We start from the raw sequence: 26031 nt of genomic DNA, 5'->3' as shown, positions 1-26031 counted from the left end.
CTCTCTTATTAGAGAAAATCAAATACTGGGTTCTATTTTCTTAGTCTCATGAAAATGTGTGTGTGTTTGTGTGTGTGTGTGTGTGTGTGTGTGTGTGTGTACATGCACACGCACATGTGTATGTGCATGTGTGAAGGGTCAAGGGTTAAGTTCAGGTTGTTAGAATAAGTAGATTTTCCATTGTATTCTCCACCTTTTGCTGCCATTTAGGAATTGAGAAGTACAATTGATTCCCTATTTATTCCTACCAGGAATATCTCTGCTATTTCTTTGAAATAGCTCAAGGATGAGACCAGAGCACAATGGTGAATGGTTGAAAATGCACACAGCAGTATATGCTGCTTGTCTAGAAGAGATTAGCTTGGAATTATCAGGCACTGTACAAATAGAGAAATTCCTTTTCCATGTCCCTACTGGACTCCCATGAACAATGTGAGCAATGAGATCTCAGAGGTTACCTGAGGAGCACTGAGGTACCAATTAGCAGCACAAATTCCCTAAGGAGATCTCTTGTGAGGAGGGACGTGTGGTTTTGTCCTCATCCGCTCTATCAGCGACTTTCATTTTTTGGAGGAAAAGAAGAGAGAAGGTGACCTTATCTGATGGCCATTTCCTGCTTGTTGGCAAGATATGAGGCTGTAGACCCTCGTGACATTGCCATTTGAACTCCCACCTTTCTCATAAAGTCACCAGGTCCCATCGCAGAAGTCATGTTCCCCAGGCAAGCTGAGGAACGGAAGATTACTGGTAGCATGGACCAGGTTCATGCAGCCTGGTGGAGCTTCTCTTGACTGTCAGGCCTTACCAAGGACTCTGAAACCTCTCCTTAGCATTGACTGTGACTGGCTCCTATCAACAAAGTCCCATTGTGAGACAAGAGTAATGTTGTTATCATTCTTAGTGAATAAGGAGCTTGATATTGGGAACTAGGAAAGGGATAGGGAGGAGAAGGTTGTGGTTCTGGGCTAACAGGAGCTTCACATTTTTCTTTGATAAACTTCTTCTGGTGATGGCGAGTTCTTTTCAACTTGCTGTCTCCTCCTTCCACCCCACAGTCAGGTATGACTTGACCCTTTCTTTTCTAGAACTCCACTTGGTCTATTTCTTCCATCTCTAACATGCCTTCATGTTTCCTCCACACCAACCAGCCCAGAACCATCATAGCTCCTTCATGAGAGGAAAGAATAGCAAATGGGGTTTGGGCTCTGCCTGAGACCTGCAGCATAGTACAGCAGAAAAAACACTATCTATAAAGTCATGTTGAACCTAGGTTCAAATTCCACTGCTCATACTTCTTTCTCTCATGATGCTGGGCAAATTACTTAAATTTCCTGGGCCTCAGTTTCCTCATCTGAAAGATGAAGAAATTTGGCTATATGGCCATTGAGGTCCTTTCTGGCTCTATACCTATAATCCTAGAAGCTGAAAAGATAGAAAAGGTACCTATTCCAACATGGAACTGCCCCATATAGCCCATAGCTAAGCCTTAAGTGGTTTTGTTCCCAGTGATGGGCCCTCACCATCTTCCCTTAGTCTATTCATAATCAAGAGATCCTTGCTGGTTAGACTCTCCACATTCCCCCGGTATCCAGCCTCATTTCTATGGTGGCTCTACGTTATTTCTGGATGCAGTATCTTGCCACATCTGTTTCTACTCTCTCTTCTGAGTATTTACTGACTGTTGTCTTTCTCTTTTCCCAAACTAGAACTTAATCAGGGTTAACTTGCACTAGATAATCTTTAAGGTTCTTTCTGCCTTCACAATTCTGCCATATGCCCCAATGTACTTATGGGATAGAGGATGAAACTTTCTCACTTTCTGTAGCTTTTCGTCTTTGTCCAACTGAGTTTGTGGCCCCTACTCCCAACCCCATGTTCCGTAAGAAAACCGGCCTGAAATCTTCTTAATTATAGTCACGAATGTGAAAGTTTGTACCCAAGAAGACATATTCATGGGCAGACTAATTGTTCTTGGATTTCACTCTCTCCCAGACTCACAAGAGCCATCACTGCCATGGAATTTTGATAAAAGCTCCATTGTTCTAAGACTCTTCTTCAAAGTCAATCAGAATTGCCCAAGATAGGAAATCAAGTGAGAGGCATGGACAGTCACTGGGAACCACCCATCCTGGCTCCCTAGGCAGACTACATGACTTTGGAAGCCAGCACTGGGTCCCTGGAGCCCCTTCAAGGGTGAACAGTAGAAAGGAAACGGAAGAGGCAACTTGAATCCATGCATCTAAATAGGTTTCCTGAAGGCTCAGTGCTCCCATGGAGAGCCCTATTATGTGAATACACGTTCCTATTAAGGCATTTTTAATCAGATGACAAGTGACGTTTTTTAATTTCCCTAGAAGTCTTTATCCTAGTCTTACAGAAACACTGGGATACTGCTTCTACCCCACAAAAAAGTTTAACCCTGGATATCCCAACCAGGGTAAGTTAGTACATTGGGATCACTGTGATCAGGATTCTTTGCTGTTTTTTTTTTTCAAGATCATGAGATGATATGAATGGGTTATGATCCTGCATTAGTGAAGGGGGTGCCCACATTACTGAGCTTACAGATTCATTATCTGAGTATCTTACACAAAAAGGGATGGATTATAGGATTAGCAGACGTGGGCCATAGAAAAACCATATTCTCAAGGATATCCAAGGCTGGATGACCACTTAGCTCATTTATTTTAGAAATTGCTGCTTTATTAGGATTTCACCTGGCGTAAGTTGTCCAGGTGTATGCCTAAGTTTGGTGTAGAAGGGCTTAGTACAATAAGTGAAGGAGGTGGGTAGTCTACAAACACTTTTTAACTGACAGTCCCCACCCTTCCCACTAGTTCTAGTTCAATTATAAGCCAAATGCTTTATGGTTGGGCCTTCCAAAATGTGTAAGGACTGGCTTTGTCTAAACTAGAGGTTAAGCCATTATTCAGTTTTGGAGCAGGAAAATCATCTCCTAAAACCAAAACCTGAAGAAATAGGTTCAAAATCCTGGGGAAAACTCATACCCAGACTTAACGATTGTAGAAATTTTCTGTCTCCTGGGATTTCAAAACCCAAGTGGTTCACTCTTGGCCAAAAAAAGAGTGTTCCACCTCATTGCTTGAGGTTCATATTTGGGGGTGTCCTTCAAGGGCTGGGTTCTCCCAATAATGAGAGCCAAGGCTGAATGCAGTAACACATCAAAACAGAAAGAATGCTAAAGGAATGCATGTGGAGATTAACTAAAAAGAACCATAGACACCCATTTCATCCAAGGTCTATGAGAAGTGGGAAAAAAAAAAGGCCAGCCCTTTGTGACAAAGGGCATGCTAGGAGGGCGAGTGCCAGAGCCACCACCCTAGAGCATGCTGGGAAGGTGGGCACCAGAGCCGCCTCCCTAGAGCATGCTGGGAAACGGACATCAATATACCTCTATGGGCTGCACTTTCCCCTCCCCAACCCAGGGAAACAAGTAGAAAGGCTGTCCAAAGACAACTGTAGCAAGGGGTTCCATGTACCAAGTACCATGGTTCTTGGGACAGCCCTATCCTGTGGGGTATTACAATCAGCAAGTGAAGATGTGGGAGACAGTGAGAGAAAGACAAAAAGGGAGGAGAGAGAAATAGATGGAGAGACAGACAGACCAGGAGAAGAGTGATGGAGAAGAGAAGCAGAGTAAAGCACAAGGACTGAATTGCTGCAGAGTGACAGGGTTGAGGGGCACAAAAGGGGGTGGGGGCAAGAACAATGGTGCCTATCCAGAGGCGTTGATATACAGCTGGCTCTTGAGGATGTAGTCAATGACGGGCTGGGTTAGATAATCCACAACGTGTCCATCCCCATGCTGCAGGGCCAGTCTGTGGGAAATAAGAAAACAGACTGAGTCAGAACCTCTTAAAGTAGTCTGGGTGATGGAGGTGGGGAGAGTGGAGAAGGATGGGGAGAAGGTAAGGTCACAGGGGGAGAGAAGACAAAGAGCCCAGGAGGGTCAGCATAGCAGCTGGCCTCCAGCTGGCCTCCCAAACAGTTGGGCAGAGTAACCGGTTGTCTGAGTCATAAGATTTCAGCTCTGCCTCCAAACAGCTCTTTCACCCAAGTGCAACCAGGGCTTAAAATTGAAATTCCAGCTTTAGAAACTCATTCCTTTGTGTTCCTCTCCCTGTCTGATCTTTTTTGGAAAGGAAATACTCCTGGGAGAAGCAACAAATTAAACTAATTCACTATGAATTATTAAATCTTATTAGATCTCTTTTCTTCCGACTTGAGTGATAGAGTAGCAATAAGAACACTGAGTTCCTATGGAGGGCAGGGAGAGTACTGAGGGAGAAGCCCATAGAAAGGAGCTGAGGGAACTGGAGGGCAAATGTCACACTTCACATTATTTTACAATTTTGTTTAGCTGACACTAGTTGGTTTCACTTTGAATTTCCCCACCTGATGGTCTGTAGGGATTAAGGACCCAAATGGGAATCAGAGAATCATTGAATTCTAGAGCTGGAAGAGATTTCAACTACTCCAATTCATTCTCACATTTTTTCTCTCTGTCTCTGTCTGTCTCTTCCTCTCTCTGCCTCCCTCCTTCTCTCTCTCTGTCTTTCTGTTTCTCTTTCCCCCTATTCCTCCCTCTCTGTCTCTGTCTTCTTTTCTCTCTTCCCCTCTCCTTTCCCTCTGTGTCCTCTCTCTCTCTCTTTCTCCTCTCTTTCCCTCTCCTCTCTCTTCTCTCACTCTCTGCCTTTTCTCTCCCCTCCTACCTCTCTTCTCTTCTTTCCTCTCCCTTTCTCTGTCTCTGTCTCTCTCCTCTCTGTCTTCACCCTCCTCTTCTCCCTCTCTCTCAATGACTTGGGAATCTAAGATATAGCAAATTCTCACTGCAGGTCGTCATTTACACCCCCAGTGTGAGTGCTCTGCAGTGCAAATCAGAGAAGTGTCAGGCTAACCAGTTCAGGTACATGGGCACTAGAAAGACTTACTGGAGCTTATCATCACAGACCCTCTCCTACAGCAACCTTCTCATGCTTCAACTGGTCCTCACGTCCTCCCCCATAGCAACAAATCAATACAGACTCTACCAAGTGACTTGCCTCCGTGTGTACATACACAAACTGGACAGACTGTCCTGAGACTGACCTGAGTGACTAGGACCCCAGGAATGCACACAACTCATACAAATGGAAAAGCAGGAAGGGAACCCTAGACAACCCTGGGTCAAGAAGGCTCCCATGATCCCAGCTTGAAGTAAATATAACACCTCTCAGACGTACTTCAAAGCCCATGGCAGCATGCCAGAATGAGTGGCCTGGACACTCCACACATCATTGGTAAAGGTTTGCATCTTCAGCTGGTTTTTTTTTTCCACTGGTTGATGATTAGTTTGCATGGGAGAGAAATGGTCAATGGGTTTTTGCCCTTCCTGCATTTGTTGGGGCGATGGTCAGAGTTTGGTTTTACTTTGCAGTACAGAAATCATTTGGAGCCATTTTAAGAAAAAAATCATGGATTTCCCTCCTGTGTTTAAGGCTTGCTCGTCACAACAATTTTGTGAAGTAGTTAGTGCAAGCATGAACATCCTTGTACTGATGAGGAAATGAGCTTTGAGCAGTTCAGAGATATTATTGTTCAGTCATTTAAGTGATGCCTGACTCTTTGTGACCCCAGTTTTTGGGTTTTCTTGGCAAAGATACTAGAGTGGTTTGCCACTTCCTTCTCTAGCTCATTGTATAGATGAGAAAACTCAGGCAATCAGGGTTAAGTGACTTGCCCAGAATCACACAGCAAAGAAGTATCTGAAGCCAGATTTGAACTCGTGAAGATGAGTCTTCCTGACTCCAGACCAGGCTTTCTATGACCATACAACTACTCAATGCCTGAGGCAGAATTGGTACCCACATTTCTGGGCCCCAAGTCCATCATTCTATCCATTATGAAACACTGTCTCCTGATAGAATGCAGGGTCAGGTGGAGGCAAGGGTCCTATCAGAGAATCAACCCTAAATGGTTCAGGATTCCAGGGGTTCTTTCAGAGTTCTGCCTGAGGAAGAGCCTATGCTTTACTGTGGCAGGCAGGGGAAGGAGAGAGGAAACACTGGTGTTAATCTAAACCACCAGGCCTCCATGATCTGAATGGATGTAGCATGAGCTAGTACTGTTAACACTGGCACTTCTTTATGCTGGAAACTAGATCAAAGCTAGCAAGGCTTTTGAGAGGTCATGCGGTCTATTCCTTACCTTCTGAGCAGAGTCTGTTGAAATTACCCCAAGTCTACTAATGGATAATTTGTTTGGGAAGCATAAACTATGAGGTCAAATGAATGATGACAAGATAGGAGGTTGGACATAAGGATTCTACCTGCCTGAGACAGGCCATCCTTTCCTGTCTTAGATGAGGGGCATGCAGAGTGAGCTAAGGCCACCTAGCTGCGGAGAGGTTTCTTCAGTCACTGGGATTGGAGCTATAGGGTACCTTAAAGGTCATTTAGTTCAATCTAGTTATTTTACAGATGAAGAAACTGAGGCCCAGAGAGATGATCAGGTGACTTGTTCAAGGTCACACAGGTATTAAGTAGCAGAGCCAGAATTTGAACCCAGATCCTTCTAGACTCCAAATTCAGCAATCTCATCATTGTACCAAACAGTCATACTTACCTGCTCTTAGTGGAACTGACAATGGACATGGGGTGGTTGATGTCATCCTTCACCACCAGGATGTTGTTCTAGGAATAGAGCAGAGAAAGTGGGTTGCTGACCACTTGGCCCAGGTACCTTCAGCTTCCCTACCCTTCCTGAGCTCCAGGATACTGGGGATTTTTTTTTTGTTTTTTGTTTTTGTTTGTTTTTTTAGGCAATTGGGGTTAAGTGACTTGCCCAGGGTCACACAGCCAGATTTGAACTCAGGTCTTCCTGATTTCAGGACTGGTGCTCTATCTACTGCGTCATCTAGCTGTCCCACTCCAGGAAATTGGGGAGATGAACATTTGCATTGGTCTGTCCCCACTGAGAAGACTCACCTTGTACTTGCGGAGTATTGAGGAATGGTTCATGATTTGGTCTGTATCTGCAGCATCCCGAGGTACCACCACAATTCCAAAGTCACCAACAATCACCTCCATCTGAAGCAATACAAGGAAGGAGGAAGGGAGGGAAGGAAGAAAAGAAGGAGAAAATGAAGGAAGGAAGAAGGAAATGAAGGAAAGAAGAAGGAAATGAAGGAAGGAAGGAGGAAATGAAGGAAAGAAGAAATGGAAGGAAGAGAAGGAGGGAAGGAAGAAAGAAAGAAAGGAGGAGGGGAAGGAAGAAAATTTTTTCTATTTTTATTTTTTAATTCATTTTTATTTTATTTTCAGTTCTAAATTCTTTCCTGTTCCCTCCTCTCTCTCATTAAGAATGCAAGAAAGACAAAACCCATTACAAATATGTGTAGTTAGGCCAAACAAATTTCCTCATTAGCCATGTCCAAATAAATAAATAAAAATAAGCAAGCAAATAAATAAAGAGCCAGATGAAAAAATGCTTTAATCTGTATCCTAAGTCTATTAGCTCTCTCTCAGATGGACAGCATGAAACAAGCATTCAAGAAGTGCCTACTATGTGCCAGGCACTGTGCTTCACAAAAGTTATTTTCCTCATTTTATAGTTAAGGAAAACGAGCGCTCTGGAGAGGAACAATGCCTCATCATTCCCATGCCATCCCCAGGAGGGGTAATACTCTCATTGGACCACAGGAGCATAAAGTTAGCACTAGAAAGGACTTTAACGGCCATCTAGTAGTCCAACTCATTCATTTTAGAGCAAAGGAAGCTGATGATTATGGAAGTTGTGACTAGCTCAGGGGCACATAGGAAAGGAGTGGCAGAGCCAGGATGTGAACCCAGCTTTTGGAGTAAAAGCAGTGACTTGCTTGAACTCTCCCCCAAATCCTTCCAAATACCTGTAAAAAATGGCTCTAAACAAATTCTAGGGCAGCAGAACCCACAAAAAAACAGAGTGAAACAAATTTCCAGCCCAAGACAACCTGGATGGTTGATAGGAAAGGTTTATTGCACCAGGCTGGGAGAGGAGCGCAGTTCAGCATGGGCTGCACAAACAAAGATAGGGCCTCAGTGAACCTGGAGCAGGCCTCAAGGTACTGAATCAAGGGGAGCAGTAGTGGTTTCTAGATTTCGCAACCCACAAACACCAAAGACAACTTAGAAGGTCAGTAGGAAAGGTCTGTGACCACGGTGAGAGAGGAGCCCAGTCCTGCCCCAGACCTAGCATGGTCCCAGGGTGGTGGCTGCTTCTGGAGCTCTGGGCCCACAGATGGAGGGGGGATCGAGTGGCTGATCAGAGAGGGATTGCAGGGATCTCTTTGCTGGTGCTGAGGCAGGATTCTCTTACTTTGCCTGTGCTTGGATCTGGGTGGTAGTTCTAGGTGGCGGTCCTGGGGTGAGGAGGAATGCTGGAGTGGTGGAGCTTATGGGTAGTGGTAAAGAGGAAATGCTCCTCACAATTCCAAGGTAGAAAAGAGTGCTTGTGGTCACTCATAGACCAGAGCACAGGCCAGGAAAGGAGTAAACACCTTGCTCCTTATCATACCATCTTGGAAGAACTGAAAATTTACAGGTCCCTAGAAGTATTTCTGAAAACAGCTGCACAAAATCCCTGAAGCCTGGGGCAGTACATTCTCCACACTGGAAGCAGACCTCCTACCTTAACAGAGAGTTTAAAAGTCAAATAATTGGATGGGATCATGAGCAAACAGTGCAAAAAAAGTCAGACCATAGAATCTTGCTTTGGTGACAAAGAAGATCAAACATACAACCAGAAGAAGACAACAAAGTCAAAACTCCTACATCCAAAGCCTCCAAGAAAAATAGAAATCAATCCCAGGCCATGGAAGAGCTCAAAGAGGATTTTGAGAAGCAAGTAAGAGAAGTAGAGGAAAAACTGGGAAGAGAAATGAGAGTAATGAAAGAAAATCATGAACCCATCTCTTTTGACTGCAAGGATGATGAAGAACCTTGAGATCATCCCACACATAAGACTGGTGGAAGCATCTGGGGATGTTTAGCCAAAAGAAGAGAAGATTTCTCTATGTAAATAGCTGTCTTCTCACCCAGGCTGAGATCAGGGCACTGGTCCTAAGAAGACTAATCTAACTAATTTGAGTCTTCCATAAAATGGAGTAATAGGGTTGAGCAGAGTATGAGCAAGGGATCACTCACATCCCAAGATCTCTGACTCCCACGACTAAGGAGGCAATGTGAGACAGAAGGAAAAAAAACCCCAGGCTCTAGAGTTAGAAGATGTAGGTTTATATTTTGGCCCTGTTTGACCTTGGACTTAAACTCCATGTGCCTCAGTTTCCTCATCTGTAAAATGAGTAAAAAGGAAGATGAAGAAGAGGACTAGGTAATCCCTGAGTTCTCTTATATCTCTAGGTCTCTGGTTTTTTGATTCTCCTGGACAGGTCCACGAGGAGCACAGACACTCATTTGAAAGTCAGCTGTAGTAGGGAAACAGAGCCAAGTTCCCTCAACAAGTAGAGATCACTACTTATATGCACAGGGGGTTGAAAGGCTATCTACCCTGGGTTGGGGATCCTCACAACAACCCTAGGAGGTGCGTGCTATTAGTATCCTTATTTTACAGTTGAGGAAACTGAGGCAAACAGAGGGTTAAGTGACTTGCCCAGGGTCACACAGCTACTGAGTGTCTGAGGCTGAACTCAGGTCTTCCTGACTCCAAGCCCAGAACTCTGTTCCTTGCGTCATCTAGCTTCCTACTTAGTGCCAGGACACGTATCAGACAAAAATGAATCATTTCCTGTCCTCAAGGAACTTGCATGCTACTGGAGGGGACAAAACATGTACAAAGAGACAAAGCAGATTCAATGTATTGCAAGCTAATTTTAAGAGGGAGACACCCCCAAGGAGTGGGGGTTGGGAGCAGGTAAGGCTTCATGTAGGAGGAAGTTAGGGACTTTCACTGGTGGGTGGTATTCCAGATGTGTAAGGGGGTGCTAGTAATATGGAGATCATATCCATGCATCATCTACTCCAGCAATTGGCTAGTCCCCTCTGCAAATGGCGTCCCCTTATCTGCAAAGGAAACTCAAAGGTCACACAAAGGAGACAACAGAAGGGAAAGAGGATCAGTCTCTAAAATGAGTGATTTTAAAATCATTCATAAAATAGATAGATAGATAGACATAGATAGATAGATAGATAGATAGATAGATAGATAGATAGATAGATAGAAAGAAAGATAAAATGAGGGGCTGGTACAAAGGGGCCAAAAGAGACTTTGCAGGACCTCAACCATGACTGTTGAGGGAGCTCTCTCCATGAAGGACCTCCAGAGACCTACTGCTAAGCCCTTCAATGGCCCTACATGCTCTGTGTGATTGTCTGCCCACACATGACCATGTGCATAGGTGGGAATATGTGAGTGGGTGAAGGAAGGCTGTTGTTGGGGATCTCTATAAACCTTTACCTTTCATCTCATAGCTTTAGCAACCAAAGTGGGTAAGGAAAGTGCCACCTAGCTGTCCCAATTGTATCTCAATACCTTTTCTCGATGTATAGACTTTTAAAAAGGCTTTTATTGATGTGTGACAGGCACTATGCTAAGCTCTTTGATGGATGAAATTGAACTGGAAAAGTCTGAGGATAAAGAAGACATACTTTGGTTATAAAGCATACTGCCAGCAGCGGTCATAGTAGGATCTGCGCGAAGCTGAGCTGTTTTTTTGGAACCATAAGGAGTAATTTTGGAGTGGGGAGTGAATGTAGGGGATTGTAGAGAGGACTGGGGACACATCTACCTCTTCTCATTGTTCTGAATTTCAAATGAAGAATAAATAAATGCCAATGAACTTGAGAATGTGGAAAACATACATAAGTATATAATATGTGTCTACATAATGTAGTACACACACACACACACACACACACACACAAAACTCCATGAATGTCTTCAGTAGGGATCTTCAGGGGGAAACTCCTCTATTGTTTATCAATTGCTGTCCAGTTATTTCATTTGTGTCTGACTCTTCATGATCCCGTTTAGGATTTTCTTGACAAAAATACTGGACTGGTTTGTCATTTTCCTCTCCAGCTCATTGACAGATGAGGAAACAGAGGCAAATGGAGTTAAGTGATTTGCCCAGGATTATGTAGCTAGTAAGTGTCTGAGAGCTAGATCTGAACTCAGGGAAATGAATTTTTCTGATTCCAGGACTGTCGCTCTATTCATTGTGCCACCTAGCTGTCCCAATTACATAGCAATATTTTTTCTTGACTTACAGACTTTTTAAAAAATAGTACTTTATTGATATTTTAAATTTTTGGATCACCTGGATTGCCCCCTAGATACCTTCTCCTCCCATTCCCAGAGAGCCATCTCTTATAAAAAGGAAGACTAGAAAAAAAAATTCCATAAAGCTGATCAACACATCAAATAAATAAATAAATGAAATGAACAGACCCTGACCTTTGCAAAGGTGCAGGGGAGGTTCAACTCATAGTCTTATCTAGCTGCTTCAGGCAACTCATAAAACCATAAACAAAGTTCGTGCAAGTGAGTTTACACATACAGACAATGTGGTAAAATGGACAGAGTGCTGAGCTTGGAATAAATTCTTCCTCTGACACTTTCTAGATATGTGATTCTGGGCAAGTCAGTTGCCAACTGTGTGCCTCCAGCTTGCTCCTTAGGACTTATCTACCAAGTCATAGGGGAGTTGCAATCTGCTTTACGGATGGAGTTTCCCACTGCAGACAACATCCCAGGTCTTTCTTGAACTGGAGTGTTGTTTGTTTTTCAGTTGTTTCAGTCATGTCCGACTCTTCGTGATCCCATTTGGGGTTTTCTGGGCAAAGATACTGGAGTAGTTTGCCATCTCCTTCTCTAGCTCATTTTACAGAGGAGGAAACTGAAGAAAACAAGGTTAAGTGATTTGCCCAGGGTCACCCAGCTAGTAAGTGTCTGAGGCCAGATTTGAAGTCAGGGAGCTGAATCTTCCTGACACCAGACCCAGCACTCTGTGCACTATGGTGCCACCGAGCTGCACTGATTGGAGGGTAGGTGAACACATTTACTTGTACAATGCATTCTTACATCCAAGCCATTTGAGGAGAAACCCTTATACAGCCTCAGTATTGAGACCTTTTGAGATAGAGAGAGACTTACTGTGCAGGATTAGCCCGTGACTTCATTACAAGTCTATATAGATGATGGATTGATGGAACTAATTATGACTGTAATTGCTTGTCCCTCAGTTTTGAAGAAGACCAATGACAGGCATCACAAGGATGATGTCTTGACTTGCAGTGAGTGAGATTTAAGTGAGGCAGAGCTGCACAAAGTCAATGATGCCTCACCCTCTCTTCTAGAGTCATCCAAATCCAGTGGGTTGATGGGGCTTATTAGGGCACTATTTAAAATTCAAGCTCCTTGGTGGAAACAAAGAATAGAACCAAATGTCAGTCCAGACTCAAAGGGAGGACTGCCCGGTGATGGGATGATTTTAATTGTTGCTTCCCATTGAGACTAATGATTCAAGGGACTTACTAACAACATATGTTGGAGCTTTCCTTGGCTCAGCAGCAGATGAAGATGGTACAGTGGGTAAGAGTCCTGGAAGGAAGGCTGTTGTTGGGGATCTCTGTCAACCGTTACCCTTCATCTCATAGCTCTAGCAACCAAAATGGGGACGGGAAGTGCCACCTAGCTCTCCCAATTGTATCTCAATACCTTTTCTGAAGTAGTCAGGAAGATTTGATTTCAAATCCTTCCTTAAACACTAACTTTGTGACCCTGGGCAAGTCACTTAACTGCTCAGCCTCAGCTTCTTCATCTATAAAATGAGGATAATCATGGGACCTTAGGGGTTACTAGTCCAATACTCTCATTTTACAGATGAGGAAACTGAGGTTTAGAGACGCTGTGACTTTCTCAAGGCCATAAAATAATGATAATGATAATAATAATAATAGCAAAATGTATAAAGTGCTTTAAGATTTTAAAGCATTTAACATGTTATCTGCTTCATTCATAGGAACTGAGCTGGGATTCTAACCCATGTCCTTGGACCCCAAATCCAGTGTTCTTTTCACTGCATGGTGCTACCTCCCATACAGTGACCTATGACTGGGATGTAAGGTGATCTCTGTGCTACTGAGGCAAGGTCCGCACTATGCAAGGCATGAGTTAGACCTACAGAGGAAGCCTGGTCTGACCCCAACACACCAGTGAGGTCTCTGAAGCCTACAGGTTGGGAGGTCCCAGCACACTTAACTAAATCAAGCTCATGCCTCCATTTGTGGATTAACTTGAACAATCAGTCCACAGGTATTTGTTGCAGACCCACAAGGTGCATAGTTCCATGGGAGGGATTCATGTTGAGAGCATTAGAGGCTCCAGCACCTGGATACAGAGCACAGCTGGGCAAGGTTTATCCCAAAGATGACCTCATCCTTAGCTAGAGGGTAAAGTGCACATAATAATAGCTAGCATTTATATAGCTCTTTAAGGTTTGCAAAATGCTTCACCAGCATGCTCCTCCCTGGGCTAATCTCTGGGAGAGAACTGTTGGAGTCTCTGCACCTGAGAGCTCAGTTATTTCTGTTTCTGAGCCTGTGGCCAATCACCTGCAAGGCTGGTTCAACCCACTGAGGAAAAACTTGGTTCTTGTACAAGAATAGGCATTAGCTGGGCCATTCCATATGAAGACTGCACTAAGGCCATGGAGTTACCCAAAACTAGGCACCCTTGAGTTTACCAAGACCAATCCATGCATTCCTCTTTTCCTCAGCTATCTCCTCTTCCCCTGTACTCCTCAAACAGAGCCTTACGATTTCCTGTGTGACTGGTTGCCATTGACTGTTACTAATCTAGATGTTTGTTCTTTGCAAGGGTGAGGACTGGGAAACAGGCAAAGACTTCTTAGTGCTCTCCCCATCCCCTTTTTGCATCCTTCTTTCCTGTCCTGGTGCCCCAGTCCCTGCTCAGTTACCTAGCTTACTTCTTATTCCTACAGGACTTTGCCCTCAACTGTTTATTTAGATGCAATTCCTAGCTCCACTACCATGGCAAATCGCTTCATTCGGCCCAACCTCATTTTCCTCACCTCTAAAATGAGTTAGCATATGTAAAAACACTTTACAAGCCTTAAAGAGCCAGATAAGTGCTATCTAGCTATTATTTTCATAAAATGGGGCTGCTAACATATTGCTTATTTCACAGTATTGTTGTAAGAGAAGCTCATTGTAAGCTGTAATGTGCCATAAAATGGCAGCTATTATTATCGGTATTATCTATTAGGGATGGGGGTTATTTGCAAAGCAATAAACCTCTCCCGGTGGAAGTAGGGGAGTATTTGAGGGGCACGAGTTCTTATCATTGGCCCTTCACATCATGCCTGCATTTATGTATTTATCCTGCCTGCTCTCTAGCTCGGGAGTAAGGGATAACAAGTTGGGGTGGGAGGGTGGGAAAAGGCAGATAATAATAACAAACACATATACGTAGAGAGAGGGGGTGGAAGGGAAGGGGAGAAAGGGAGGGGAAGGTGGAGAAAGGGGGAATGGGGCAAAGGAAGAGGTAGGGAGAAGAAAAGGAGAAGGAGGAGAGAAAGGCAAAGAGATAGAAATTCAAAGAGATAGAGGGAGGAAGGGAAGGAGGGGGAAGAGAGAAACTTCAAGTTTGCAAAGTGCTTTCTATTCATTATCTCATTTGATTATCACAACCACTCTCCTAAGTGAGCACCACAGATGTGATTATGATGATTTTACACATAGGGAGACTGATGGTCAGAGAGCTATGACTTCCCCAGAGTCAGAGAACTAATAAGTACTGTCAGGAGCAGGACTCAGAACCAGGTTCCTTTGTTACTCCAGGTCTTCCCACTTTCCACTACTGCCACCCAGCCTTGCTGTAGCACGGGAGAAACTCTTGCCCATCCTGAAAGACGGGAGGACATCCCTTCTGTACCTAAGTGAATGGGGGCAGTCATGGAGGTAATGGTGGTTAGTGGTGCTTTGGTTGGACTGCAAACTGAAGGGAGCTTCAATCTTCCTCTCTCCACCCACCTGATGCTGACTCAATGACTGTGGAGGTGCACACCTGGAGTGAATCAGGCCTCCCTTCCCTCCCTCCCCACTCAGTGAGAGGCCTCTGTAGAAGAAACAGGCCATAGGCCCTGCTCAAGAGTGGAGGCAGACATTTTAAGAAGGCCCAATGAAATCATAAGACTGGTACTTATCTCCAGTGTCTGGTATGGTATCTGGCGTGTTTTAGTAAGTGCTTAATAAATGCTTATTCAATCGAGCATGGTAGAGAAGAAAGAATGCTAATTCTGAAGTCAAAGGACATGCCACTTCGTAGGGGTCTGAGCTAGGGAAAGTCACTTAACTTTGTGGAGGTCAGTTTCCTCATCTGTAAAATGATGGGGTTAGACTAGAAGGGATGAGGAACCTACAGCCTTGAGGCCACTTGTGAATCCTGGATTCAGTCAGAAGGCCTCACTTGAGGACATAGAGGGCCTAGATGCTGCCTGAGGTCCACAGGTTCTCTACATTTATGCTCTTATTCTATTCTCTCCTTAACTCAATTCACAGCAACCAGAGGCCTCCACAGAGTGCTGGCTGGGTATGCAAACATACCCTGGGGAAGCATCAACTTTGGTCCTTCCTCTGAAAGTAGATTTCACTGGACTGGTTTGACAATGAGTAGCTAGTCTCATTTGGATCCTAGCACCCCACCCTCTATCTTACTGTTGCCTACTCTTCTAGGAACCCTTCCCTACACTCCCCCCAAAAAGAATCCTTCCTATGAATCATCCATCATATGTTCTACTTTCGTCACTTTCCCAGGGGCAAGGGAAAAGCCAATAATGATGTTTGCCCCAGGAGGGGCCATCCGGGCACGTTGTTGTTGTTGTTTGTCCTTCATTCTTGAAGACTACCATGCCATTAGGAAGGTGATACCATGACTTACAAGTGAATTGGATTTAAGTGAAGGAGGGCTGTGCAAAGTCACCAGCCTCATTTTTTCCTCCTGAGCCATCTGGGTCCAGTGGTGAGATGTAGATCAGGACAACTGGAGATGACCCTCCCTGCAGTGGGAAACCATGGCCTTTTTAAGCTAAGGTCTTTAAACAGGTCTCAATTTGACTGAAGCAACACCCATTCAGTGATTAAGGCTAGGTAAAAAATGAGGCAAAGAATGGCCTCTTTTACCTAATTAAAAATAAAAAAATCAATCTGGGAGGGGAAGACCCTCAGGGTTTCTGGCCCAAACAGAAACAATTGCCATTTACAGTCACTCTGAGCCATCAGGACCCAAACGATAATCAAATGAGGCTTGGACTGGGACTTATTGTTGGCCAATCAATGAGAGCCAGAGTGATTTTGGTTTAAGAAAGAAATCTGTAGTTTGTAAACCCCAAGATACCTTGCAAGGTTTCAGCAATGAAAATGTATATTCTTTTGTTCAGGCACCTTTGGGAGCTACTTGATGCACACCTATGTTTACAACTTAGCATCTTTTTTCTCCCCTTGTCTGAAGTGGAGGTGGGGAATGTGGGGGGAGGGGAGGGTGGCTCTCACACACCTGTGGTGGGAATGAGAGAGAAGAACCAGATCTACGGTATAATCCAGGAAGGAAGAAGCAATCCTACCATCCACTAAGTGGCACAGGAGATAGAGTGCCAGGCCTGGAGTTAGGAATTGAGTTCAAATCTGACCGTAGATACTTACTAGCTTACTAGCTGTGTGACTCTGGGCAAATCATTTAACCTATTTCCTAATCTATAAAATGGTGATAATAATAGCAACTACCTTCCAGGGTTGTTGTGAGGACCTAGAGATATAATAATTGTAAAGCACTTAGCATATAGTAAGTGCTATATAAATGTGTTATCTATTGTCATATTCTTATTTTTTATTATTATCATCCCTTTGGGGAGGCAGATAGGTTTCATCTTGGTGGAATTTGAGGAAGCTTCATATCCCATAGTGATGCACTCTTAGCTTCCTTGACTTACATACAACCACACCCAACACTGTCTGCCTGGAGTCAGACTTTTATGGTTCTTATTAGGTTGTCCATTCCTACAAAGCCCCATTGCCACTGGCATGAGGAAGGAGAGAGAGAGAGAGAGAGAGAGAGAGAGAGAGAGTATGCGTGTTTGTGCTCAATCTCTTAAAACACCAAATAATGGCAGATGCTGTTAAGATGGCAGCAACTAGACTGTAAAATCCCTGAGAGCAGGGATTCTTTTTTTCCTCTCTACTTCCCGTGGCTAAAGTTTGTGTTGATGATTATTCTGTTGTGTTTCAATAGAGAAGCATATAGCTTTAGGTGAATAGTGAGGAATTAAGGGCTATTCCTGTCAGCCCATGAAGGCCACGTGATGAAATAAAAAAAAACACAACAACAACCCACAACTAAAACACCAAAACAGCAGAAGACCTCTGGAACTCCAAGGACTTTCAGAATGGCACATCCATGTCTACACAGTATCCCTCCTCCCTTCCCCCTCCCCCCCTCCCCCCACCAGCCAGCCAAACCATCTCTCTGAGTCACCTAGAAGGAAAAGAGTACAACAAGAGCAGAGGCAGCTGGGAACAAAATCTCCCCACCTCTTGACCTCTGCATTTGTCTGCATGCACATAAATGAATGGTCTTTTGAGTGAAGAATCCCAAAGGAAATCCTTTCCATTCCCATCAATAGCTGGAGCCCGGGGAAGAACAGGGGGATTCCAGGTTCATGTCACAAGCCTGATTTTTTTTTAAAACCCTGCTCTTTCACATGAGGAATGGAGTTCCCAGGCAGCTGGAAGCTGAGCCTCCCTCCCAGGAACTAGTAAGTTCACATGAGACCTTATCAGCTCAGCAGGCTTATCCTGGGGGTGGAAGTGTCCAGCAGGTTTCCTGGCCTGAGTTAAATTGTCTGCTACAAACCGCAAGCCTAAATAGCTGAATCTTTGCCTTTACTCATTCTGTCCTGGGGTCCTGGAATTTTTGTTGGAGTGGATGGTGCCTCTGGGCTCTTTCTGTGTTTATTTCCTTTGGGTCGTTTCTTGTTCTGACTTAGCTAAAGATGCAACAATAACAGGAGCAGCAGTAATAATAATAATAGATATGCATATAATGCTGTAGATTTCAAAGCACTTTTCATGCATTATCTTATCTGAACCTCCTAACAACTCAGTACAGATGTTATTGAGTCTATTTTATTGATGAGCAGCCTGAAGACTAGAGAGGTTAAGTGAATGGCCCAGGGCCCCCAAATGGTAAGAGTCATAGGAGTTCTATCTACTATGGCCCATTGCCTCTAGATGTTATCTTCTCTTAATGGGGTAGCCCTTAGCCTGTCATGGGTTGAGAGATTTAGTGTAAAGTCAAGTCAGAGAGGCAGGATGCAATCAGCTTATAAAGAGCTTTAGGTGACTGTTACTTAGGCCAGAACATTGGGTGTAATTGAATAAGATGAAATAGAATAGGAAAAATGCAAAATATGACACTTGGATTCAAAAATATCAACTAGGGGAGGAATGGTAAATAGCAGTTTGTCTGAAAAAGATCTAGGGGGAACATAGCAGCCAAGAAAGTTAATGCAAAGTTAGTCTGGATGGAGATGCAAGGCTTCCAGGAATAAGACAGCAACAGTCCCACTGTGCTCTGCCTTGGGAAGACTAAGATAATAGTTGTAAAGCACTTAGCACAGTGCCTGGCACATAGTAGGCACTTAGTAAATGCTTGCTTGCTCCCTCCTTCCTGTCCCTGCACCCGGAATGTTGTGATCCACTCTGGCCACCAATGTTTAGGAAGCATTATTATTATGCCAAACATCGTCCAAAGCAGAGAATCCAGGGTGGTGAAAGGGCCTTGGATTCTTGGCAAATTCAAGGAGAAACTAAGATAAGAATGTTTAGCCTAGAGGAAGAGAAGATTCAGTGATATCTCTCTTCAAGTACTTGGAACAGGGATTAGATTTATACTTCTTGCCGCACCCCCCCCCCAAAAAAGGGCAGAACTAGGAGAATGATTGAAATTTAAGCTTAATGTAAGGAAAATTTTCTTAGCCCTTAGAACTGCCCAAGAGTACAGCCACCTTAGGAGGTAAGGTCTTCCTTCTCTTTGGAGGTCTTCCCACAAGGGCTGGATGACCACTTGTCCAGTTTGCTATGAAGAAGATGTGGGTTGGACTAGAGGACCTCTAAGATTCCACCCAACTCGGTGATTCTGGGGATCACATGTTACTCTGTCACAGGATTCATGATCACTACAGTCTTATAAGAAATTGGGGTTTTGTCCCACACCCTGTTGAATTGGGCTGGGACTTAATTCAGTGACAAAGCTTTGGGACTTCACCATTCTGTTTGGTCAGGGAGCCCCGTCTTCTGTAATCCCTGGTTAATGTCTGCCAGGCCTTGATTTTATGCTAGACATCAAATAGCAAAGAACAAACCCCATGACCAGGATGTTCTGCCCTCACCTCCAATCTCTAGCTTCCTTGACTTCCTTTAAGACTCAGCCCAAGTCTCATCTTCTGCAGGAGGCTGTTCCCAGTCCACCCAAGCTACTAGTGCCTCTGCCTCTAAGATTACCTTCTGTCTACCCTATGCATACTCCATCTTACCTAGTTCTTTACATGTGTTCTCCCCCATTAGAATGGCTGATCCTTGAGAGCAGAAATTGCTTTTGCCTTTCTATCTCCAGTGCTTTCACAGTGACTTACACACAATTGGTGGTTAATAAGTGCTTGTTAATTGACTGATTGACAAAGAAATGGGGCTGACATATTAAGTGATTCTAGAATGAGGTCATTTGTTGATTTGGGGTAAGGGAGGTCAGGGAAGGAGGGAGAAATAGAAAACCTATTGTCCAGTCCCAGACTGTCCCTTGATTGTAACTTTGGATGTGCTGGACAACTCATTTCCTTTCTCTGGGCCTCAGTTCCATCATTTTTTTTTTCTGGAGTCATTTGGGGTTAAGTGAGTTGCCCAGGGTCACACAGCTAGCAAGTGTCTGAGACAGAATTAAACTCAGGTCCTCCTGATTCCAGGGCCACCTAGCTGCCCCAGTTCCATCACTTGTAAAAATGTATTTAATGAGCTTTGACGTTCCTTCCCATTCTACATTAATCTCTGATCTAAGACTTAAATTGTTTTACTTCTCCGGCCTTCATTTTCCCCATCTGGGGTAAAAATTCCACCTACTAGATAATCATGCACAAAATTACTGGTTAAAAACCATTACATAAACACATGGTATATTGCATCGTCTCCTCAGAGGCACGTTGCTGTTGTGACCCCATTTGGGTGTTTCTTGGTTGAGGTACTGGAGTGGTTTGACGTTTCCTTCTCCAGCCCATTTTACAGATGAGGAGACTGATGTTCAGGATCACACAGCCGGTAAGCGTCTGAGGATAGATTTGAACTCAAGTCTTCCTGCCTCCAGGCCTTGAGCTCTACTCACTCCCAGAGGTGCATAAAAGAAGCGAATTTAGACAGACACAGCCACAGAATCCTATCTATCTCCGACTCCTATGAAAGAGGCTCTTCCCAATTTCAGATGCGTGCCAGACTATGCCTGACTTTCCTCTCCTTTTCTATGTGAAATTCTAAGATGGAGTGGGTTCTTGCCTTGCGAGGTTCCTATCATTTCTACTTCTATATCCAGTTCTTCCTTTTTGGTACGAATCAGGTTCAGAGGAGTAACTCCCCTCATTCTTTTCTCTATCTTTTTTTTATTGAAAGTTGGAATTTATTGTTCTTTGATTTTTAAAAAAACTTTATTTTTAATTTATGGAACAAAACAAGCACTTCCATCATGTAATACAATAAAAAAAAAACTTATTGTCCATGAAACTGCAAATCTACTATGTACAACTTGCTATTCCTTTCAAATATACAACAAAATTATCATGTACATTTCTCTTTTTTCCCTCTATCTTTTCAAGGTTGAAACTCCAAGGCAATAAATTGTTGACAGCTCTGTTTTTTGGCCAAGAAAGAGGTCCAGCAGGTGTCCAGCTAATTGGTGTTCCCCTTCACTATTTTGCCTCTAGGCAAGGCACGTGAACTGCTTCCCAAACTTCTATCTACTCTTTCTGAGTTCTGTATTATATTTTGATGACATGCTTTCCTAATCCCCTGCTTGTTGGATCTCCTCCCATGAGTCTGTTTATTTATCTATCTGTCTGTCTATCTATCTATCTATCTATCTATCTATCATCTATCTATCTATCTATCCAGAATACCTATCTAGATTATCTATATATCCAGATTATCTATCCATCTATGTGTTAATAATTATATAGCTACTTTCAAAAGAACCAGATCTGTGATTTAATCAGGGTAGGGAATCCCTGGTGAGGAGCTACCTCTACCAGTACAGACTGGCACCTGTCTTGAAACTTAGGGTCTTAGAGAGATGCCTAGAACAGAGGTGTCAAACTTAATCAGAAAGGAGGCCACTTAACCATACCATGCATATTGATTTAGAAAACCACATATTAACATTATCTATGTTCTATTGTGTGTCCATTTATTTAGTGAAATATTTCCTAACTGCATTTTAATCTGCTGTACCTGAGAGTGTGCAGCAAGGGCCCCGGGTTTGACACCTCTGGCCTAGAGTACTGAGGTTAAGCAAGTCACATAGTCAATATGTGACAGAGTCAGAATTTGAACCCAGACCGTCCTGACTCTAAGGCCCACTCTCTAAACATTCCACCATGTTGCCTCCCTCCTCCCTCGTTGAACCAGATGGCTTCTGAGGTCCCCCTTCCAGCTCTAGGACTATAAAGCTATAATTATGTTGTGTAAGGTAGGAGCCTTTCAGGGAACCTGAGGCCAGAGCCACAGAGGTTCAGTGGACTGTTTGTTGCTGGGCTGAAGCAAGACCTGGTATTTTTATTATTGAGAAGACTCTGTCTTGTCTTGTTTTCAGTCTGGGTTCAGGGCAGGCCACCCCACTCTCCACTTTACCCATTCATTACAGAAGGGTGGAGAGGCTGCTGCTTCTCCCCAGACCTGTTTGGACTAGTAGCTTCTCTCCTAACTGTTTCAGAGGACCTCGGAGAGGATGTGGGAGGCCTGCAGGAGACAGAACCTTGGAGAGTTTCCAAGAAGCAACTCTTCCTCTGGTTCTAATCACCTAGAGTTTGTGAGTTTTCTGATATCTAGGGCAAGGGTTTAGATTTGCATGCCTTCTCTTTGGGGCAATGGGTGATAATGGCCAGTCCTCTCTAATGATCTCATTACATTTCTGCTGCCTTTCCTTTTTCCCAGCATAGGCCCTGTCTTAATTTGATAAGCTCACCAGAAGGCAGCTGTGAAAATGGGAGAAACCCTCATTTAGGGTAGAGGGTAAAGTAGATGCTTTGAATTAGAAACTTCTAGGAGGCCTCAAATAACTAGATAATCTCAAAGGCAACCGGGTGGCTCAGTGGATAGAGCTCTGGGCCTGGAGTCAGAAAGTTGTTGTTTAGTCATTTTTCCGTCATGTCCAACTCTTCATGACACCATTTGGGGTCTTCTTGGCAAGGATGCTGGAATAGTTTTTCATTTCCTTCTCCAGTTCATTTTACAAATGAGGAAACTGAGGTAAATGGGGTTAAATGACTTGCCCAAGGTCATACAGCTGGTAAGTATTTGAATTCAGATCTTTCTGACCCCAGTACAATCAGGAGGCACAATAAATAAAGTGCCAGACCTAGAGTCAGGAAGACTCATCACCCTGAGTTCAAATCTGGCCTCAAACACTTCCTTGCTGTGTGATCCTGGGCAAGTCACTTAACCTCTATCTTCTTCCATTTCATCAACTGTAAAATGGAGATAATACCACCAACTCCCAGTGTTGTTGTAACAGACCAAATGGGATAATATTTGTAAGGCATTTAGCATAGTGCCTGGTACATACTAAGTATAAATAAATGTGTATTTCTTTCCTTCTTAGGTATGCTCTCTATGAAGTGTGTCCAAAGTGATGAACACATATTTGTTAGACACCTGATATATGTAATCTCCACTCTGGTCTCACGGTGGTCCTTCATTTCAGTGTGGAGGTGACCCTACGCTCTTGAAGTGTATTCCAGTGGAGAACAGTCTCCACCAGATTTTTACCATGCACATTATTCTCAAATTTATATATCCCCCCTAAACTTTCTGCTAAACTCCAGTCCTCCACATCATCAACTATTTTCTAGATATTTCTTCCTAGATTTCCTCCAGTTATCTCAAACTCAACATGTCCAAAATGGAATTATCTTCTTCCCTGTTCCTGCCATTTCTCCAAACTTCTCTATTTTTGTTGGGACCAAGACTATCCTTCCTGTCATCCAGATTGATGATAATTGGAATCATATTCGAGTCTTTGCTCGCTTTCATCCCTCAGTTACTAAGCCTTACCAATTCTACTTCTACAACATCCCTCAAATCCATCCTTCTCTACACTCCCATCGCCACCAGCCTCCTTCAGACCCTTAGTACCCCTTTTGTGGACTGCTATAATTGCCTCCTAATTGGTTTCCCTGTTTCCAGTCTCTCCCCCTCCTCAGTCTCTCCTCCACAAAGCTACCAAAATCATCTGCCTAAGTGACCATGTCCTTTGAAACCCTCACAGGTTCCCCATTGCCTCTATGATAAAATACAAATTCTTTGCCCAACAGTTAAGGCAACGCTTTGGCTCTTACCTACCTTTCCAGCCTTATTTTGTACAATTCCCATTCACAAACTCTACATTCTCATCAAACCATGGTATGGACCCTTTCTTAAACATGGTACTCCAGTTTCTGCCTATGTGCACTCAAGCAAGCCTTGGTTTGAGTGCTCCGTGCCCTCTTCCTCTCCACCTCCCAGAATCCTCATCTTCTTAATCCTAGCTAACATTTATGTAGCATTTTAAGGTCTGCAAATCACTTTACATACTGCATGTCCCAAAAGTCTTAGTTCAGTTCTGAGCTATTAAAGCTTACGTATTAGACCAACACCCCATATGTTATCTCATTTGATCAATTTTAGGGCCATTCCTTCCCTGGTCCTTGTCTCCAGAACTCTGTCCCCCAATTTCTTCCCCGTGCTCTTTCCCTTGGGCATTCTGATTTTATAGCTGTGGCATGTCCCCGATAGAGTATACGCATCTGAGAATAGGCCAATGTTTGTCTTTGTATTCCCTGTACCTAGCACAGTGCTTTGGATGTAGAAGGTGCTTAATAAATGAGCCAGTCATGTGGCATGGCAGATAGACAGCTGCCTGTGAAGGCTTGGGTTCAAGTTCTTCCTCTGATATATACTGGCTCTAATTAAGCCACTTGGCTTCTCAGTGCCTCATGCAAAACTTTCCAAGACTGAGCTGCAGAGAAGCTACCAAACTGCGCGTGTTGAGAGAAATTCTTCACCTGGGAGTTCCCTATACTGATGAAATCACAGCGCCAGTCCCAGGCCCTGTTCTTACTAAATGTTCACAGAAATAAGTTTCATTGAACATTATAGAACCTCTCAAATGAGATCCATAGCCATGCAAAAGAATTCAGCTTTGCTCTCCACACAAGGAAAACCAGGCAGAATGACATTTGTCCAGAAAGCGATTTACGTTTGATTGGACATCCCATAGCGCTAGTCCATCAGTCCTGGACAGAAACACGAGAGGGACAATGAACTTGGCCAAGAACTGTTTTCAAGGAGGAGTTGGAGGGAGGCAGGGTTGCATTTAGGAAAGTATGTAGGTCTCTCACTGACCTCAATATTCTGCCTGAAAAAAAAAGTCCATTTAAAAAAATATAATCTTCTGCTGATGGCACATGGCTATAAATCATGGAAAGTCAGCATTCAAAGAATTAAAACTGTAAGTCAGCCAAGAAAAATGGAGAGATGTAAGGAGGATATAAATAGGCTGCCACATATTACTGATGAAGAATTATGTGCCAGAAGAGTCACAGGAGGTACCCTCCAAGAGATGAAATTGGAAGAGCAGGTGAACTGCTCCAGTAGGGACAGCAAGACATAACAGTTTCAGTCAGTCAACTACCATTTCAAGGGCTTACAATAAGGGAGGCACAGAGCTAAGCAGTGAGGAAACAAAGAAAGGCAAAAACGTCCCCCTCCCTCAAGAAGCTCTCATTCTAATGGTTATGACAATATGTAAACAACCAGGTACATACAAGATATCAACAAAGCAGACAAAAGTAGTCTCAGTGGGGAAAGCATTCAAAAGGGAGATCCCTACCTCCCCCTCCCAAAGTAGGTTGAGTGGACTATCTGTGGGATATTCTGTTAACAGAACAGAGAGACCACCCCATGCACATACAAAAGGGGTATGAAAACCCCCTAGAATTTTAGGGCTCAGATTCTGAAACTGTGTCCTATTTATCAAGCTGTATGATTTGTACAATTCCTATTTTAAAAATACTTTTAATTGGGCTCAAGAAGACTGTTATTAGGGCAGCTAGGTGACTCAGTGGATAGAGTGCTGATCCTGAAGTCACAAAGACTCATCTTCCTGAGTTCAAATCTGGCCTCGGACACTTAGTAGCTGTGTGACCCTAGGCAAGTTACTTAACCCTGTTTGCCTCAGTTTCCTCATCTGTAAAACGGGTTGGAGAAGGAAATGGCAAACCACTCCAATATCTTTGCCAAGAAAACCCCAAATGGGGTCATGAAGAGTCAGACATGACTGAAACAACTGAACAACAACAAAGGACTGTTATCTTCTTGGCAGGACATGGACATGATGATTTAGGATGATAAATAGGATGATAAGCATAGCTGTGCTGTAATCTATAACAAGAACTGTCCAATGAATGAACTGGTCACCATTTATTAAGTGCCAGGCACTGTGCTAGGTACTTGGCATACAAAGACAAGAATGAAACATTCCTTGCCCTTGAGTAGTTTACATTCTATAGGTGGCAAACAAGATGCACATATATAAGTAAACGTGTGCATACATATACATACATGTACACACAGTACTTGCAAGGTGCTTTATGGTAGGGGATGCTAGCTGCTGAGGCAATCAGATAAAACCTTATGTAGACTATAGCACTTGATCTGATCTCTG

General features: G+C 43.6%; 1 protein-coding gene across 3 annotated transcripts in view; it reads right to left on the bottom strand.

Moving 5' to 3' along the window:
* Positions 1–2654: 2654 nt before the first annotated feature.
* The window catches only part of NMNAT2 (nicotinamide nucleotide adenylyltransferase 2), a 199728-nt gene continuing 176351 nt past the window's right edge, over positions 2655–26031 (bottom strand). For all 3 annotated transcript variants that reach the window (XM_020984374.2, XM_078156457.1, XM_020984375.2), the window contains exons 9-11: positions 6987–7088; positions 6625–6692; positions 2655–3839 (exon numbers count right to left, since the gene is read on the bottom strand). In XM_020984374.2, the coding sequence (XP_020840033.1) occupies positions 3737–3839; positions 6625–6692; positions 6987–7088 (273 nt within the window). In that variant the 3' untranslated portion in view covers positions 2655–3736. The remainder of the gene's footprint in view (positions 3840–6624; positions 6693–6986; positions 7089–26031) is intronic.

The sequence above is a fragment of the Phascolarctos cinereus genome, unplaced genomic scaffold (genome assembly GCF_003287225.1).
Source record: "Phascolarctos cinereus isolate Bilbo 61053 unplaced genomic scaffold, phaCin_HiC Scaffold_5;HRSCAF=322, whole genome shotgun sequence".
In the NCBI taxonomy this organism is placed as follows: Eukaryota; Metazoa; Chordata; class Mammalia; order Diprotodontia; family Phascolarctidae; genus Phascolarctos; species Phascolarctos cinereus.
The sequence above is the reverse complement of the archived record's forward strand: the minus strand, read 5'-3'. Positions and strand labels throughout refer to the sequence as shown.